Below are 14,249 nucleotides of genomic sequence, written 5' to 3'. Positions count from 1 at the left end.
GCCAACCCAGAATGGGTCGACAATCCACCACCATCTCTGACCATCCAGGATTCGACCCGCCACAAATCCCATCTTCTCTGCCCTTTTCATCCCCAGACATGCCGCCCAACCAACCCACAACTTCCACCTGCAAGTACTGAACCACAACCCCCCAGCAACTCTGATCTCCCCTACCACCAGCCATCGATCCCAACGATCAAGAGCAAAGCCACCCCGATACAAGGGACCACGATCACCTAGCAACATGGCCCGTCCGCTATAGTGTCCATTGACGCGCCGCTGGACGGAGGCAAGAGAGTTTTTTCGGAAAACCCTAGCAAAGAGAGATGCTTTTCTGTTGTTTGAACAGTTTGTTGATATGATCATTTCAAACTTACTAATCTAATTGTCCATTGGGATTGATGTTGAACATCAAGTTCCTCATGTTCACACCCGAAATGGTCTCGCAGAAGCCACCATTAAACGACTACAAATGGTCGCTGGAGCATTGCTTATGCGCACCAATCTCCTTATTTCTGCTTGGGGCTATGCAATATTGCATGCAGCTGTGCTTATTCGTCTGAGGCCTACTGCCACTCAACCCTTTTATGCGTCCCAGATGGTGATTGGGTATGAGCCTGATGTCTCACATTTACGCATATTTAGGTGTGCAGTTTATGTGCCAATTGCGCCACCACAGCGCACCAAAATGGGTCATCAACGACGATTAGGCATTTATGTTGGATATGATTCTCCAACCATTGTCCGCTACTTAGATACCTTGACAGGCAATCTCTTTACCACTAGATTTGCGGATTGTCACTTTGATGAGACAGTCTTCCCGTCGTTAAGGGGAGATAAGAACATAAATGTTCAATAGGAACAACATGAATTGTCGTGGTCTGTCCCCACTCTGTCTCATCTTGATCCCCGAACCGCACAGTCTGAAATTGAAGTGCAGAGAATTCTCGATCTTCAGAACGTAGCAGAATCGATGCCTGATGCGTTTTCTGATATCGCTAAAGTGACGAGATCATACATACCTGCTGCAAACGTGCTTGCAAGGATTAATGTCCCTAAAATTAGAGGACATGACGCCATCTCAAGGGCACCTGAGTCTGGCGCCAACGTCCCCTCCTATGGTGACGTTGTGGCTAGGCCCAAGGCTCCTGCCAGGAAGGGCGGGAGGCCCATAGGTTCGATGGATTCTCGCCCAAGGAAGAAAGCGAGTTTGGTACAAAATAATCCATTATTAATCATCGATATGAATAATCCATCTCATAAGAATATTCCGGATTATGGTTATGTCCAAGAGACATCATTGGGTGACGCTCCAATGTCAGAACCAATTCCAAAAAATAGAGAGATCTCCATGAATTACACTAGTGTATATGAGATGATGGACAAAAATTCTATTGCTATTGATGATGCATTTGCATATCATGTTGCAAAAGGTATTATAAAATATGATGATATCGATCCTCGCTCTGTCGAAGAATGTCAACGAAGAGCAGATTGGCCTAAATGGAAAGATGTGATCTAGGCTGAATTAGATTCGCTAGCAAAGAGACAGGTATTTGGGCCTACAACGCAGACATCCCCAGATGTAAAACCTGTTGGCCATAAATGGGTCTTTGTTAGAAAGCGTAATGAGAAAAATGAGGTGGTTAGATATAAAGCATGCCTCGTGGCGCAAGGTTTCTCACAACGCCCTGGAATCGACTACGAGGAGACGTACTCTCCAGTAATGGACGTTATAACGTTCCACTACCTTGTCAGTTTGGTAGTTTCTGAAAAACTTGACATGCAGCTTATGGATGTGGTTACAACATATCTCTATGGGGATCTAGATTCAGAAATATATATATATGAAGGTTCCAGATGGACTTCAATCCGGACGGAGTGCGTTTTCATTAAGATTAAAAGGCTCACTATATGGATGAAAACAATCCGGACGGATGTGGTATAACCGTCTAAGTGACTACTTGATTGGGAAGTGATATATTAACAATGAAATATGCCCATGCTTGTTCATTAAAAGAACAAGTTCCGGATTTGCAATTGTAGCAGTTTATGTCGATGACATAAACCTAATTGGAACTCTAGAGGAGTTAAAGGAAACTGCTAAATATTTGAAATCCGAATTTGAGATGAAAGACCTTGGGAAAACACAGTTTTGTCTCGGCTTAGAATTCGAGCACCAGAGTGATGGACTTTTGATCCATCAGTCTGCATATACTCAGAAAATTCTAAGGCGCTTTAATGAAAATAAAGCAAAGCCTGTGAGTACTCCCATGATTGGCCGTAGTCTTGAGCCTGGAAAAGATCCATTTCGTCCAAAGGATGAGGACGAAGAATTATTAGAGGCCGAAGTGCCCTATCTAAGTGCAATAGGCGCATTATTATACTTAGCTCAATGAACAAGACCAGACATCTCATTCGTAGTGAACTTTTTAGCTCGACATAGCTCTGCGCCAACACCCCACCATTGGATTGGTGTAAAGATAATTTTTCGATACCTAAGAGGTACGATTGATATGGGCCTATTTTATCCCTATAGAGAGAAAAGTAATGACAGAAAATTGGGATTGGACCCCAAGAGGCAAGTTGCCGCCGTCCAAGACTTTGTCGGCGGCCATGTTGCCGCCGCCGTCCAAGGTGGCCGACGTCCTTCCACTTCCCTCCATCAAAATGGCAATGATGTTTTGATGGGTTTTGCTGATGAAGGGTACCTCTCTGACCCTTACAAAGGTTGCTCCCAAGCGGGTTATGTCTTTACCATAGGAAGCACTGCGATGTCTTGGAGGTCCACAAAACAGACCTTTGTTGCTACTTCTTCAAATCATGTAAAGATTATTGCTCTACATGAAGCTGGGCGCGAATGCATATGGCTAAGGTCTATAATTAGACATATTCGAGGAAGTTGTGGTTTGAAGTCTACCACAGATGAACCTACATGCATCTATGAGGATAATGCAGCTTGTATTGAGCAAATGAAGTTAGGTTTCATCAAAGGTGACAACACCAAGCATATATCGCCTAAATTCTTTTATAATCAGCAACAACAATCACTTCTAAAGATTGAAGTGAATCAATTCCGATAAGAGGATAATGTAGCGGACCTATTCACTAATTGAGAAAGTTATCCGAACTCCCACGATTGTAGCAATCAGGGGAAGATATCGACATCAGGGGGAGTTATGATGTCTACATGTTCGATCTCGAAGAGTGAAGGACGTGTTGTACTCTTTTTCTCTTCCTCGAGCTAGTTTTTTTCCCACAGGGTTTTGTTTGAACCCAAAATGAGCATTTTTGCCTGACAAGGCGTGTCTTGGAGAAATTGAGCCAAAATCAGTGGCTCAAGCTATATATTGTCGATAAGTTCGAAATATATTATTTAGAGGCTAAATAAAGCCTACTATGGAAGATTATACTAGCTGCAAGAAAAGGAAATGATGGAAGCATGGAAATGAAAAGTCAACTTTAGCACATTTTCCTACTTCGGCTAGGAGAAACCGAGCTAAACAAGGAAGGAGGGGCGGCAGACTAACCAAACGAAATCCAAATGAGCTAAAAATTTTCATATTAATTTTAGACATCCCAAGGATCATTTCTTATGAAGAGTTCCAGAGCTAGTTTTGAGTAGAAAGCCTTCAAACAACCAGTCTAATTTTCTGCAGAAGCAAAACTGGAAAACTGGACCTGTATGGAGTCCAGCAGCGTTTCCGGCCCAACCACATGGAAGTAAGCTCTGAAATTTTGCCAGAATGATCTACACTCATGGTGGATCATTTGATATGAAGAAGTCAAAGGCCCATTCTGAGTTCTTGTTGGAATTATAATTGAAGGAATAAAGGAGCAGAAAGTGACTTAAACCTAACAATTCCATTAGTGTTCAAGTGCTTAAACCTAACAATTCCATTAGTGTTTAAGTGCTTGAACCTAACAATTCCATTAGTGTTTAAGTGGTTAACCCATCATGATTTGTTTAAGGACAACCACTATGGCTTGGTAGCCTATATATAGAGGCTACAACAAGTAACAATTCACAACACAATTCATCAAAGAATCTCTATGATCATCCAAGCCTCTCGAGAGCAACCCCTCTCAGAGCAACCCCTATCTTTCTCTTACCGGTGATCACACTTCAGTCCTAGTCTTCTCAGGAGCCGACTGTCAGTGCCACCAAACTCCCTGTCAACGTGCTTCGGTCCTAATCTCCTCGAGAGCCAACTGTAGTACCGCGACCACAACGGTTACAGAACCAGCTAAGCAAGAGTAACGCCCTCGCAAACCAGCCAAGCTAAAGTCACGCTTTAGCAAGTTCTCCCCACTTCCCGGTGATTTTCGCTCTGCTCGATCTACGACGTCGAGTATCGATTGTGTGATATTGAAGAAACTAAGCAAAAGTCCTCACCACGAGGCACAAAGACCCCTGCGACAAGGTTGGTGCTCTCCTCGTCCACAATCACTTGAAAGAAGTCAGGTCAAGGGACATCCCCGACGACCGCACCCGACAGTGCTGGCACGCCCGCACACAGAAAAGAGACTGTTGACCAGCTGCAATAAAACTGGAGCCAAACAGGTTTTTCACTCGAGCAAGGTTTTTAACGAGGCAACGGATGAAGCGTCACTACCAAGTTTGAGCGGCACAAGGGGGAGTGTTGAAGGAAATCGACTTATGTGTGCCTAATCAAACTAGGATTAGTTACATGATTGTAATAGGTGAGCATGTTCTAGAATTCCTAGTCTTATTCGGAATAGTTTTCCTTGTAACATTAGAATATGTACTTTGTAATCCCTATATATAGGGCTCCTATTCTCCATAATGATACACAATTCTCTCATCAATCTCTCTCGAATCTCTCATTCTTAAATAGTTCAAACCTTTATACTTTTGCTTAGTTTATTCCTTAAAAAGATCAATTTAACTTTGTTATTTTCTTAGGTACTTTGAGAAGCAATTAAGGAGAAAAGAGAGCTACAATGGGGCAATCAAGGCACTTCACATGAAGTAGTGATACAAAGGATGGATTCTGATCATTCAGTTGGTCATAAAAATCAAGAGAAGATGGAGAAAGTTGTTGTGCAAAACAATTGCAGAGAAGCAGAAAACAGAGTATTAGAATCTGCCTTATTTTCTTCCATATTGGGAAGCTGTTTTGAAGAACTTTTGAGTGGAGTTATGAAGAAAGGCCTAGCAATATTTGAAGACCATATGTTCTGCTCTAACTACAGGAAAAGAGTTGGTCCAAAATGATAAAGAGGAAGCTGGAGGCTATGCTCAAAATTGGTACCTCGAGAAGACAGTTTCCATAAGCTTTTCAGGAAGCTTTTTCAAGGACTTCTCTACTGCACTTAAAGGATGAAAATCATGAAGTTCTCTACCCAGATTTGAAGAATATATGTTTTAGAGCAGTTCAAAATCAAGAATCATCCAGAAAGGTGGTGGAATGCATAATTTATGATGCTGGAAAGATGAGCAGAGGATAAGGAAAATCTGGAATTTCTGACAAGTCTTTCTGCGAAGCATTTTCAAGACCGTCGTTGGGCCACTTTTCAAGAAGATTTTTAGAAGGTTTTTGCACTGTTTTGAAGAGTGACATCAGAAGTATTATGTGGCAGAATATCATCTTCGAATCTGCTAGGAACCCTTGTCAAACATGGAGAGGAAAATCAATCCTAGTTGAGAAATTAAGGAAAGTGAATTAAAGGCTACATTTTCTGAAGATATTCTTGGCAGATTTTGGGACGAATATTATTGGATTTTTGCTGCATTATACTTATCAAGAGACAGTTAGAAAGACTTAAGGAAGGTTCAGAAGATTGTGTGGCAGCTAAGCAAGTGGAATTGGAGAAGAATAAGGAGAACTCAACCCGGTTTTGAGGAGACAAGCTAGCACTACTACACAAAAGGCTTCACACGACGGTTTAAAACTGTCGTCTGACGTTTTACATTTCCGTGGTCTATCGAGGCGTCGTCTGATGAAACGCTGTCAGACGATGGTTTTCAACCGTCGTATACCGATCATTGGGTCGACGGTTTGCAGCTGAATCCGTCGTCTGATGGACCGGCAGATCTGCCGACATGCTGTCGACAAGCTGTCGACATAAATATGCCGTGGTGTGACTTCTACTCATACCACGGTTTTTAGGATTCTAGCGTGGTGTGACTTCTACTCATACTACGGTTCAGTGTGTGTGCCTTCACACGACAGATATAACTCGAACCGTTGTATTGTGACATTTGAGACGATGGTTTTTGCTAATACTTGTCGTCTTTGTGTGCATCCAACAATGATATCGGTAAGAACCGTCGTGTGAATTGTTGAAAATTTGTTTGAATCCACCCTATAATCCTTATCAGACGACATTTTCATTTGTTGTCCTACTAGAATGATTCATATTCAATGCTAGAATCAAAAATCACCAAATAAATAGTAATTTACCAATATATATATGATTGTTATAATCCACAACAATGTACCTAAATGGATTTGACAATATATGCTAGTATTGATACACAAATGGAGCACATCTAAGAAACCCCCATTGCAAAATACATCCAAAAATGTACTTAAAATTGTCAGGTCAGCCCTAAAAATAAATTTCAAGCCTATTGCACTTCAAAGCTTCCAGTCCATGAGCTTCAGCAGACTTTGCAGCCATGAGCTCATTACCTTGTTTCTTTTTCTCATGCTAAATAATATAACCATTGATGCTACAAACATGATAGCATAGCCTCAAAACGAAAAGGCCTAAGATGAGGTGGACAAGGATCAAGGCTCAGTGATTAGACCAGACCCTTGTCAGATGCCTATAGCAAGTCCACCAACTACTCCAATTAATGGAATGAAAACATTGGCTTTCTTCTTCTTGCATGATATTGCTGCACATAAGTTTTCGTTTTCTCCGACCCTAGCATGAATAAGGTTTATGCATATTAGTCATGGAAATATAGTTGACTACAGTAATCAATTTGTATAATAGATCAATAATGCCTAACAGTATAGAAATTTTTCCACATCAAAAAATATAAGATTGCAACCAAAAAGCGAATGGTCCCGAATTTCCCAAGAGGCAATCAATGAGACCCCAAACACCGACTTTCTTCCATGTGATATTATAGTGATCAAACCCAAAGTTGTAATATTCCTTTAGCCAGGAAATGTCTAGCCAGTCATAAATAATCACTCCTATGCGACATAGTTGCAGCAGACATATGGGCTTTAGGGTTTTGCCATCCTCAGGCCTGATGAAACATGGAAACCACAGTTAATGTTTTAGCACATAAAAGTCATATGGAGAATGACATAAATTTACTACAATTTGTAGAATATGATTGGTTTTGCTTATAGGACACTACAAAGTCCCCAAACTGAGAAATCCACTAGATCACTTTAACGAAAATTTGATGCTCAAGTGCTTGAGAGTGATCAGCAAGTTACAGCTTTTATGTCAGTTTTTGGTTGCTTTGATTCTACTCTTTCTTTTGCATCTGTTAGAATGAGTTACTTTAGAAAAAGACGGTAAATCTGAGGTGACATACTCTACTTTGTTCTTTTGTGAAGTCGGTAACTATATCTTTTAAGCATTTCATCGGTCAGACTTTGAGATGAACAAAGTTGAAGAATTCAACTACAGGAAAAGGAATAAGCTGAAGAAATAAAACTCACTGCATTCCATCCAAGTAAGTTCTTGTAGTCCCATTGAACGCTCCGGACAATGATGTGATGCTCAATACCCAATTCTCGTTAGTATTCTCATACCCCTTGAAAGCCTAAAAACAAAATGAATGAAACATTTAAGTCCAAAACCAATCTAAACCAATTCATAGCTCCTTCACTCTTTCCAAAAATTTGGTTCTGCAAAATTGGACTCACCTTATCAGCAAGCATTTGCTGCAGAACACGGACGACCTGAGCTCCGGCGGAATGGCCCACAAAGTGAATAGGATGATCCTCATCCCATTCAGGGTAGTGCCCTGCAATTCAACCACAACCAAAACTTGAGACTTGCTATGATACGAGGTTTATTATGAAAACAATCTCATTTCTTGCTCTTTCATCAAACAACAGAACATTGAACATGAGGAAAAACAGAACCAACCTTGTTCATACATACGGCCAAACTGGGAATGCCCACAGGCTTTGCTGTGTTCTTCACCATAATCGACCCGCCCACCTTTCAAATAGTAGAACAACTCACGAGCCCTAAACCACCAAAAACCCATAAATCTCACTAAGCCCCCATATAGTACTAAAACAAATAAAATAACAAAAGATCGAAAAGGCTTCAATGCTCCAAGCACAAACCTGTCGTAAACGCTGGGCAGTGCACCATGAGTATTGTGGTGAAAAACCTGATGGCATTGCACTACAAGCAGAAATATATATATATATTTTTATCCAATCCAATTGACCAAACATTTCCATGACCAAACATAATTATCCAATCCAATTGACCAATTCCATTTGACCATTTGTGTCTTTCATACACTGATACACAGAGACACAGACTCATATAAATATATAATCATTATTCATTAATCAAACAAGCCACAAGGCCACAAAGCAATTTCCATCCCTCTCTGTCTTTCAACGAAGCAGCCAAGCAATCAAGCATATAAATTATAATTTAAAAAAAACTGATCAAGCTGCTTAGCTGCATATAAATATATAATCAATTAACCAAAGAAGCCACAACCCACAAAGCAATTTCAATTTTCAAATGAAGACTCACATATTCACAGTCCGCACGTTCTCAGTTTCTCACCTCCTTCCTCCTGTCTGCTCCGACTGCTCGTCTTCCTGAGTTCCGGCCTCCGCTCTCCCCAAGACACCAACTCTCCAAGAGTAAGATTTAAGACTATTTAATCAAAAACAGAGAGTTAGTTACTGAGATTGGGTTGAAAATTGAAATAATTGGTTACTTGACTTACTGGGTTCATGAAATTTCAGATGAGGGACTGAGGGAGATTGAGAGTTGTGAGATGAAATTTCAAATAATCAAATCTATTAACTGGAGATCGATGGGTCGGAGACCAACATCCCAACAATGAAGTATAGAGAGAAGGTTTACTTACAGTGGGTCGAAGCAAAGCTGTGGGTCGGCGGTTCAGCGGTTCGAGATTACGAATAGGAAGACTGAGACTGAGAGGCTGAGGGAGTGAGATGACTGACTGAGAGGTTAGAGCTAGCTTAGAGATAAGGCCGAACCGTCGAACTTTGCGGTGGGTCGGCGGCGACTGAAACTGAGGGACAGAGGGAGTGAGTCGAAGAGAGGCTGAGGGTCAGGGTCAGTCGAAATCTCGAATAGAGGCTGAGGGAATGAGGGATTAGGGTTAGCAACTAGATTTAGGTATTAGGCTGAGGGATTAGGCCGAAATCAAAAGTGAGTGTCGAGGACGAGAGGACGAGAAACCTGAAACCCCCAAATCAAACACCCAATAGAGAGGACGAGAACTTACCAGATTCGAAGACAAATCTCGGAATTAGGGCTTCGGAGTCGGAGATTAGTACCAGAGAATCGGGGATTTAGAGTTCTAGGCTTCGGAGGCTGTGGATTTAGGGTTCAGGGCTTCCGAGGAGGTGGATTTTGGGTTCAGGCTTCGGAGTGTGGGTAGCTCGAAGAGTCGAAGAGAGAGTCGGGGTCGAGGTAGGCTGGAGTTTTTTAAAGAGAATGCTGGCAATTGTGTCGGGGTAGCTGTAGAATGAATGCTAGCAAAATAGCAATTGTGTCGCTGGGGCATTTTTTTATTTTTGGTCTGAATGCTATATATTGTGTAGTGGGGCATGCTTTAAGACACATGGAGAAGCCGGCCATTGCATTATTAATTAGTTGATGCATATGCATGTACAAGACATCAGACATGGTTTTTCACATATACGTTGTCTGAATGCCGCTTCAAAATTTTCAATTTTCCCACCTCATATTGCCTGCTGAGAGGGAACTAAATTTGGGGGAGACAAATGGAGGGAAATATGGGAGGGAATGTCGGTGAACATTTTTTAACTTGCAAATCTATAGATTCACACCACAGTTTTAAAGTAACCGTCGTATAAACACTACATGCTGAGTAAATTTAACTGGTGCCAATTGGTGCGAAACTTGTTGCCTCTGTGACAATTTAACCTCACACCACGCTTCCATTTATAAACGTCTTCTGAACTAATACATAATTTCAGCATTAAAAACACCCGTTGGTTGAATTCATATTAGACGACGGAAATTTTACAACCGTCGTCTCAATAATGAGAAATTATTCACACCACGGAAAACAGTGTTACGTCGTCTGAGAGGTGTCGTGTGAAGCCTTTTGTGTAGTAGTGTAGGGGCTTGTAAACCATAAAAATAGGAGGCTTCTTTGCGTCATTGCAGAGCATATCATACAAGCATAAGGATAAGAAGCAGATTTCACGCCTCAAAACACCCCTAGCTCTCTGGTTTTCAAAGCTCCATACAAGCATAAGGAAAAGAAGCTACCAAAGTCGCCATCTGCCACCACCGTGAACATCCATCTTCAAGCAACATCCACCGTGTCTCTTCACTCTCTTTTCTGCGACTTTGTCTTCTTATTTTCAATATGTTACTGTGTGTTTACCTTAGAACAATGAGTAACTAAACACTTTTGTGTTAGGGGCTAGTTTGAAGCCCTAAACTATATATGGTTCAAGTTTCATAATAAATTTCTATGTTTTAGTTACTTTGTCAATGAGATTGTTCTTTGGTTCTGGATTAGATGAGTCTTTTATATGTATGTTTTATGTGGTTGCAAACATATAGGATATGCATGTAATTGGTGCTAGGTTAAATAGCAATTCACCTAATAGTTTTGTGATTTTAACCGAAGTAGTAAAGCCTCTCGCCAAGGTGTGTACCAAAGATGAGGAATGCAACTAGACACGCTTGTTGTCCTAGTTTGTACACTTAGATTGACATCCTTCCATATGTGCTTAATGCTTAATTTAGAACTTGCTAAATGTAGGAGCCGCTTGTGATCTCTATGTTGCATGTTTTCAAAAGGTTCTAATAACGGCGCTTGTTCTTGTTAGAACATTATAGGGACGTAATATAAGGTACTTATTAGCTTGCTTCTAGTTTTGTGACTTGGTCAATCTCTTTCTCATGACTTAGTAATAAACATAGGAAGAAAAATTGGAACTTGGATTGTGTTTAGTGGTGGATAACAAACTCCTAACTGCTCATCATCATATTCACAAACTTTATTGAGATTCATCTTTTGTTCTTACTTTATTTTCAGCAAAATTAATCAACAATTACCCCCCCCCCCCCCAAATTGTGTTTTTCAATTTGTTTCATACTGTAGTTTAATATTCTAGTTTTCTTTGTTTTGTAGGTTACATAAATTGAAGGTGAACCCTTGATCCTTGGCGTAGAACGACCCCTTACTTTCACTACTACAACTTGACAACAAAAAGGGTTTTGAATTGCGTGCTATTTTCAGCATAGCATGGTTATTCATGACATGGTTCTCCATAGTCTCTTCGGTGTAGAATAGCATAGCATCTGAAAGGCGGTCCAAGCAATGATACACCATTATCTGATATGTTCCTCTTATGAATAACCTGGACTTGTCCAATTTGGTCCTTGAATTTTCATTTGCAGTCCCTCGAAGGTTTTCATGGATTAAACGTACCCAATTCACTTTTTCCAACTAAGCCACGTAGTTAGTTTCCTCTAACATCTCATCGATCTATGATCTACATATGGAATTATGGATAAACAAGAAATAAAATAGCGAAAGACAAAAAAACCTACGAGATTTTTGATTGCATAAATGAAAAACGTATAAGCTAAATTCTAGGTTTGTGTTTGAGAGGTACTATATATATGTGGAAGTTAATGTGAACTTTAAGTTATGATTCAGCCATTCTTCAAGGGTCGAGAGGATATATAGATGTTAGAGAGAATAATGCAGTGGCTACAATCTAGCATCAGTTTTTTTTTTTTTTTTTTTTTTTGAGAATAAATCTAGCATAAGTTTTGATTAGTTGTATATTTGTTGTAAATGCATATCAGTTTCTATTTTGCTGTAATTACTATTTATTCTCTTTGTATAACAGCAGCAATTAGGCTGCTATATAATTGTATACTTGTAATGAGAATGATAAGGAAAATTATATTCAACATGGTATCAGAGTCCACCGCATGACCAGCTCGTTCCTGTTATCAGTTGGTTTCCGTATTAGTAAGGCTTATTCTTCTTTGTTCATCTATCAGCATGGCTCGCATAACATATATTTCTTACTATATGTTGATGATATTGTGGTTACGGGCAGTAATGATCAGATTCTACAGTGCTTCATTGATGCCTTAGATCGTGCGTTTGATATCATGGATCTTGGTCCTTTGCATTACTTTCTTGGTTTACAGGTCACATCTCATTCCAACGGAATTCACCTAAATCAAATCAAGTATGCACATGACATCCTAGTCAAGCATGATCTGTTACTCAGCAAACCCGTTACCACACCCATGTCTAGCTACGAAGTCTCTTCTCAGACCAATGATGGGGTTTTACTTGACAATCCCACTGTGTTCCGCGAGATGGTTAACTCCTTACAATATCTCACCATTACTCGCCCGGACATAGCCCCGTGTTCCAATTTATGAGCAAGCCCAGTGTTCCACATCTTATTGCTACCAAACGTATCATTCGTTACATCAAAGGAACACTGGATCATGGTTTGTCTTTCACTCCTCAACGACAACCTATTCATCTCTCGGCCTACTCGGATGCAAATTGGGCTGGCTGTCCGGACTCACGTCGCTCCACCTCTAGCTACCTCATCTATCTTGGCAGCAACTTAATCTCATGGTGCTCTAAAAAGTAGCCTACCATTGCTCGTTCGAGTGCGGAATCTGAATATCGCTCCCATGCTCATGCCAGTGCCGAAACCACCTGGTTAGGCTTCTTATTATATAAACTTGGTGCTCATATTCAGTTCCCTATCTTGCTTTACTGTGACAACCTTAGTGCAACCTACATGACATCTAACCCGGTTTTCCATGCCCCTACAAAACATATTGAGTTAGATTATCACTTTGCATGTCCATGAAAAAGTAGCACTTGGTAGTCATCGTGTTAACTATGTCCCTTCGGTAGATCAACCTGCTGATCTTCTCACAAAACCACTTCATAAGCATCGTCATCTTCTCCTCCGTACCAAACTTGTGCCTCCTTACCAACCTTCATTAGAGAGAATAATGCAGTGGCTACAATCTAGCATCAGTTTTGAATCTAGCATCAATTTTGATTAGTTGTATACTTGTTGTAAATGCATATCAGTTTTGCTGTAATTACCATTTATTCTCTTTGTGTAACAGCAGCAATTAGGCTGCTATATAATTGTATACTTGTACTGAGAATGATATTGAACAATAGACATGATTCACATCAATCCATCTAAAACGTTTGTACATTAGCATGGGCGCCCTTACATCAGACTGGCCATAGTGACTGCATGCAGAGCATTAGCTAGCATGGCATCTCACATGTACGTATGGCTGGAAACTGTTCTAACACAGATAGCCTAGAAGAAAATGATCTAGAAGCTTATGAAGTGATCACTATGCCAAAAAATGCTTCAGACGACAGACCATATCTGTCGTCTGATGAAGTAAAAATCTGTTGTCTAAGTGGCTGCCGTCTCTAAGCCATTCAGACGACAGATATTCTCCGTCGTTTATAAGCTACTCAGACGACAGATTCAGTTTAAGTTCTGTCGTCTGAAGTACCTAATATTGAAGAATCGGAGTCTATCTGTCGTCTGAAACACCATACCACTACATATTAATGTTGTTGGAAATTCATTTCATCAACGGATTCAAAAAATAAATGTCGATGTAGTTAATGTAAGATGACGGCGTTTTTGTTGTTTCTGTCGTTTGATTGAACCAATATTAAGCTTAGTTGTTGCTTCTGTCGTCTGATTTGAAGAACAATGACAGTTATATGTTGACTGATTTCCTATGCAACAACATAATTTTGTTGTTTGAAGTTGGTAGAAACAACATATCAACCACCTACTTCTGTTGTCTGAGAGCTCTTTGAACTCTACTTTTCTGTTGTTTGAACGTGGTAGAAACAACATATCAACACCTACTTCTGTTGACTGAGAGCTATTTGAACTCTACTTTTCTGTTGTTTGAACGTGGTAGAAACAACATATCAATCACATAATTCTGTTGTCTGAGAGCTCTTTGAACTCTACTTTTCTGTTGTTTGAACTTGGTAGAAACAACAT

General features: G+C 40.3%; 1 protein-coding gene across 1 annotated transcript; it reads right to left on the bottom strand.

Annotated features, from left to right (window-relative positions):
* Positions 1-6,788: 6,788 nt before the first annotated feature.
* On the bottom strand, positions 6,789-8,351 carry LOC133711858 (uncharacterized). The gene is made up of 6 exons (XM_062137940.1): positions 8,295-8,351; positions 8,089-8,192; positions 7,863-7,963; positions 7,656-7,759; positions 7,028-7,231; positions 6,789-6,897 (listed from the first exon to the last, which is right to left on the bottom strand). Exons 2-6 carry the CDS (start codon positions 8,099-8,101, stop codon positions 6,789-6,791), a joined length of 531 nt encoding a protein of 176 aa, XP_061993924.1. The 5' UTR covers positions 8,102-8,192; positions 8,295-8,351.
* Positions 8,352-14,249: the final 5,898 nt, after the last annotated feature.

Source organism: Rosa rugosa, chromosome 5 (assembly GCF_958449725.1).
Source record: "Rosa rugosa chromosome 5, drRosRugo1.1, whole genome shotgun sequence".
Taxonomy (NCBI): domain Eukaryota; kingdom Viridiplantae; phylum Streptophyta; class Magnoliopsida; order Rosales; family Rosaceae; genus Rosa; species Rosa rugosa.
This window is presented reverse-complemented; position numbering and strand designations above follow the sequence as displayed.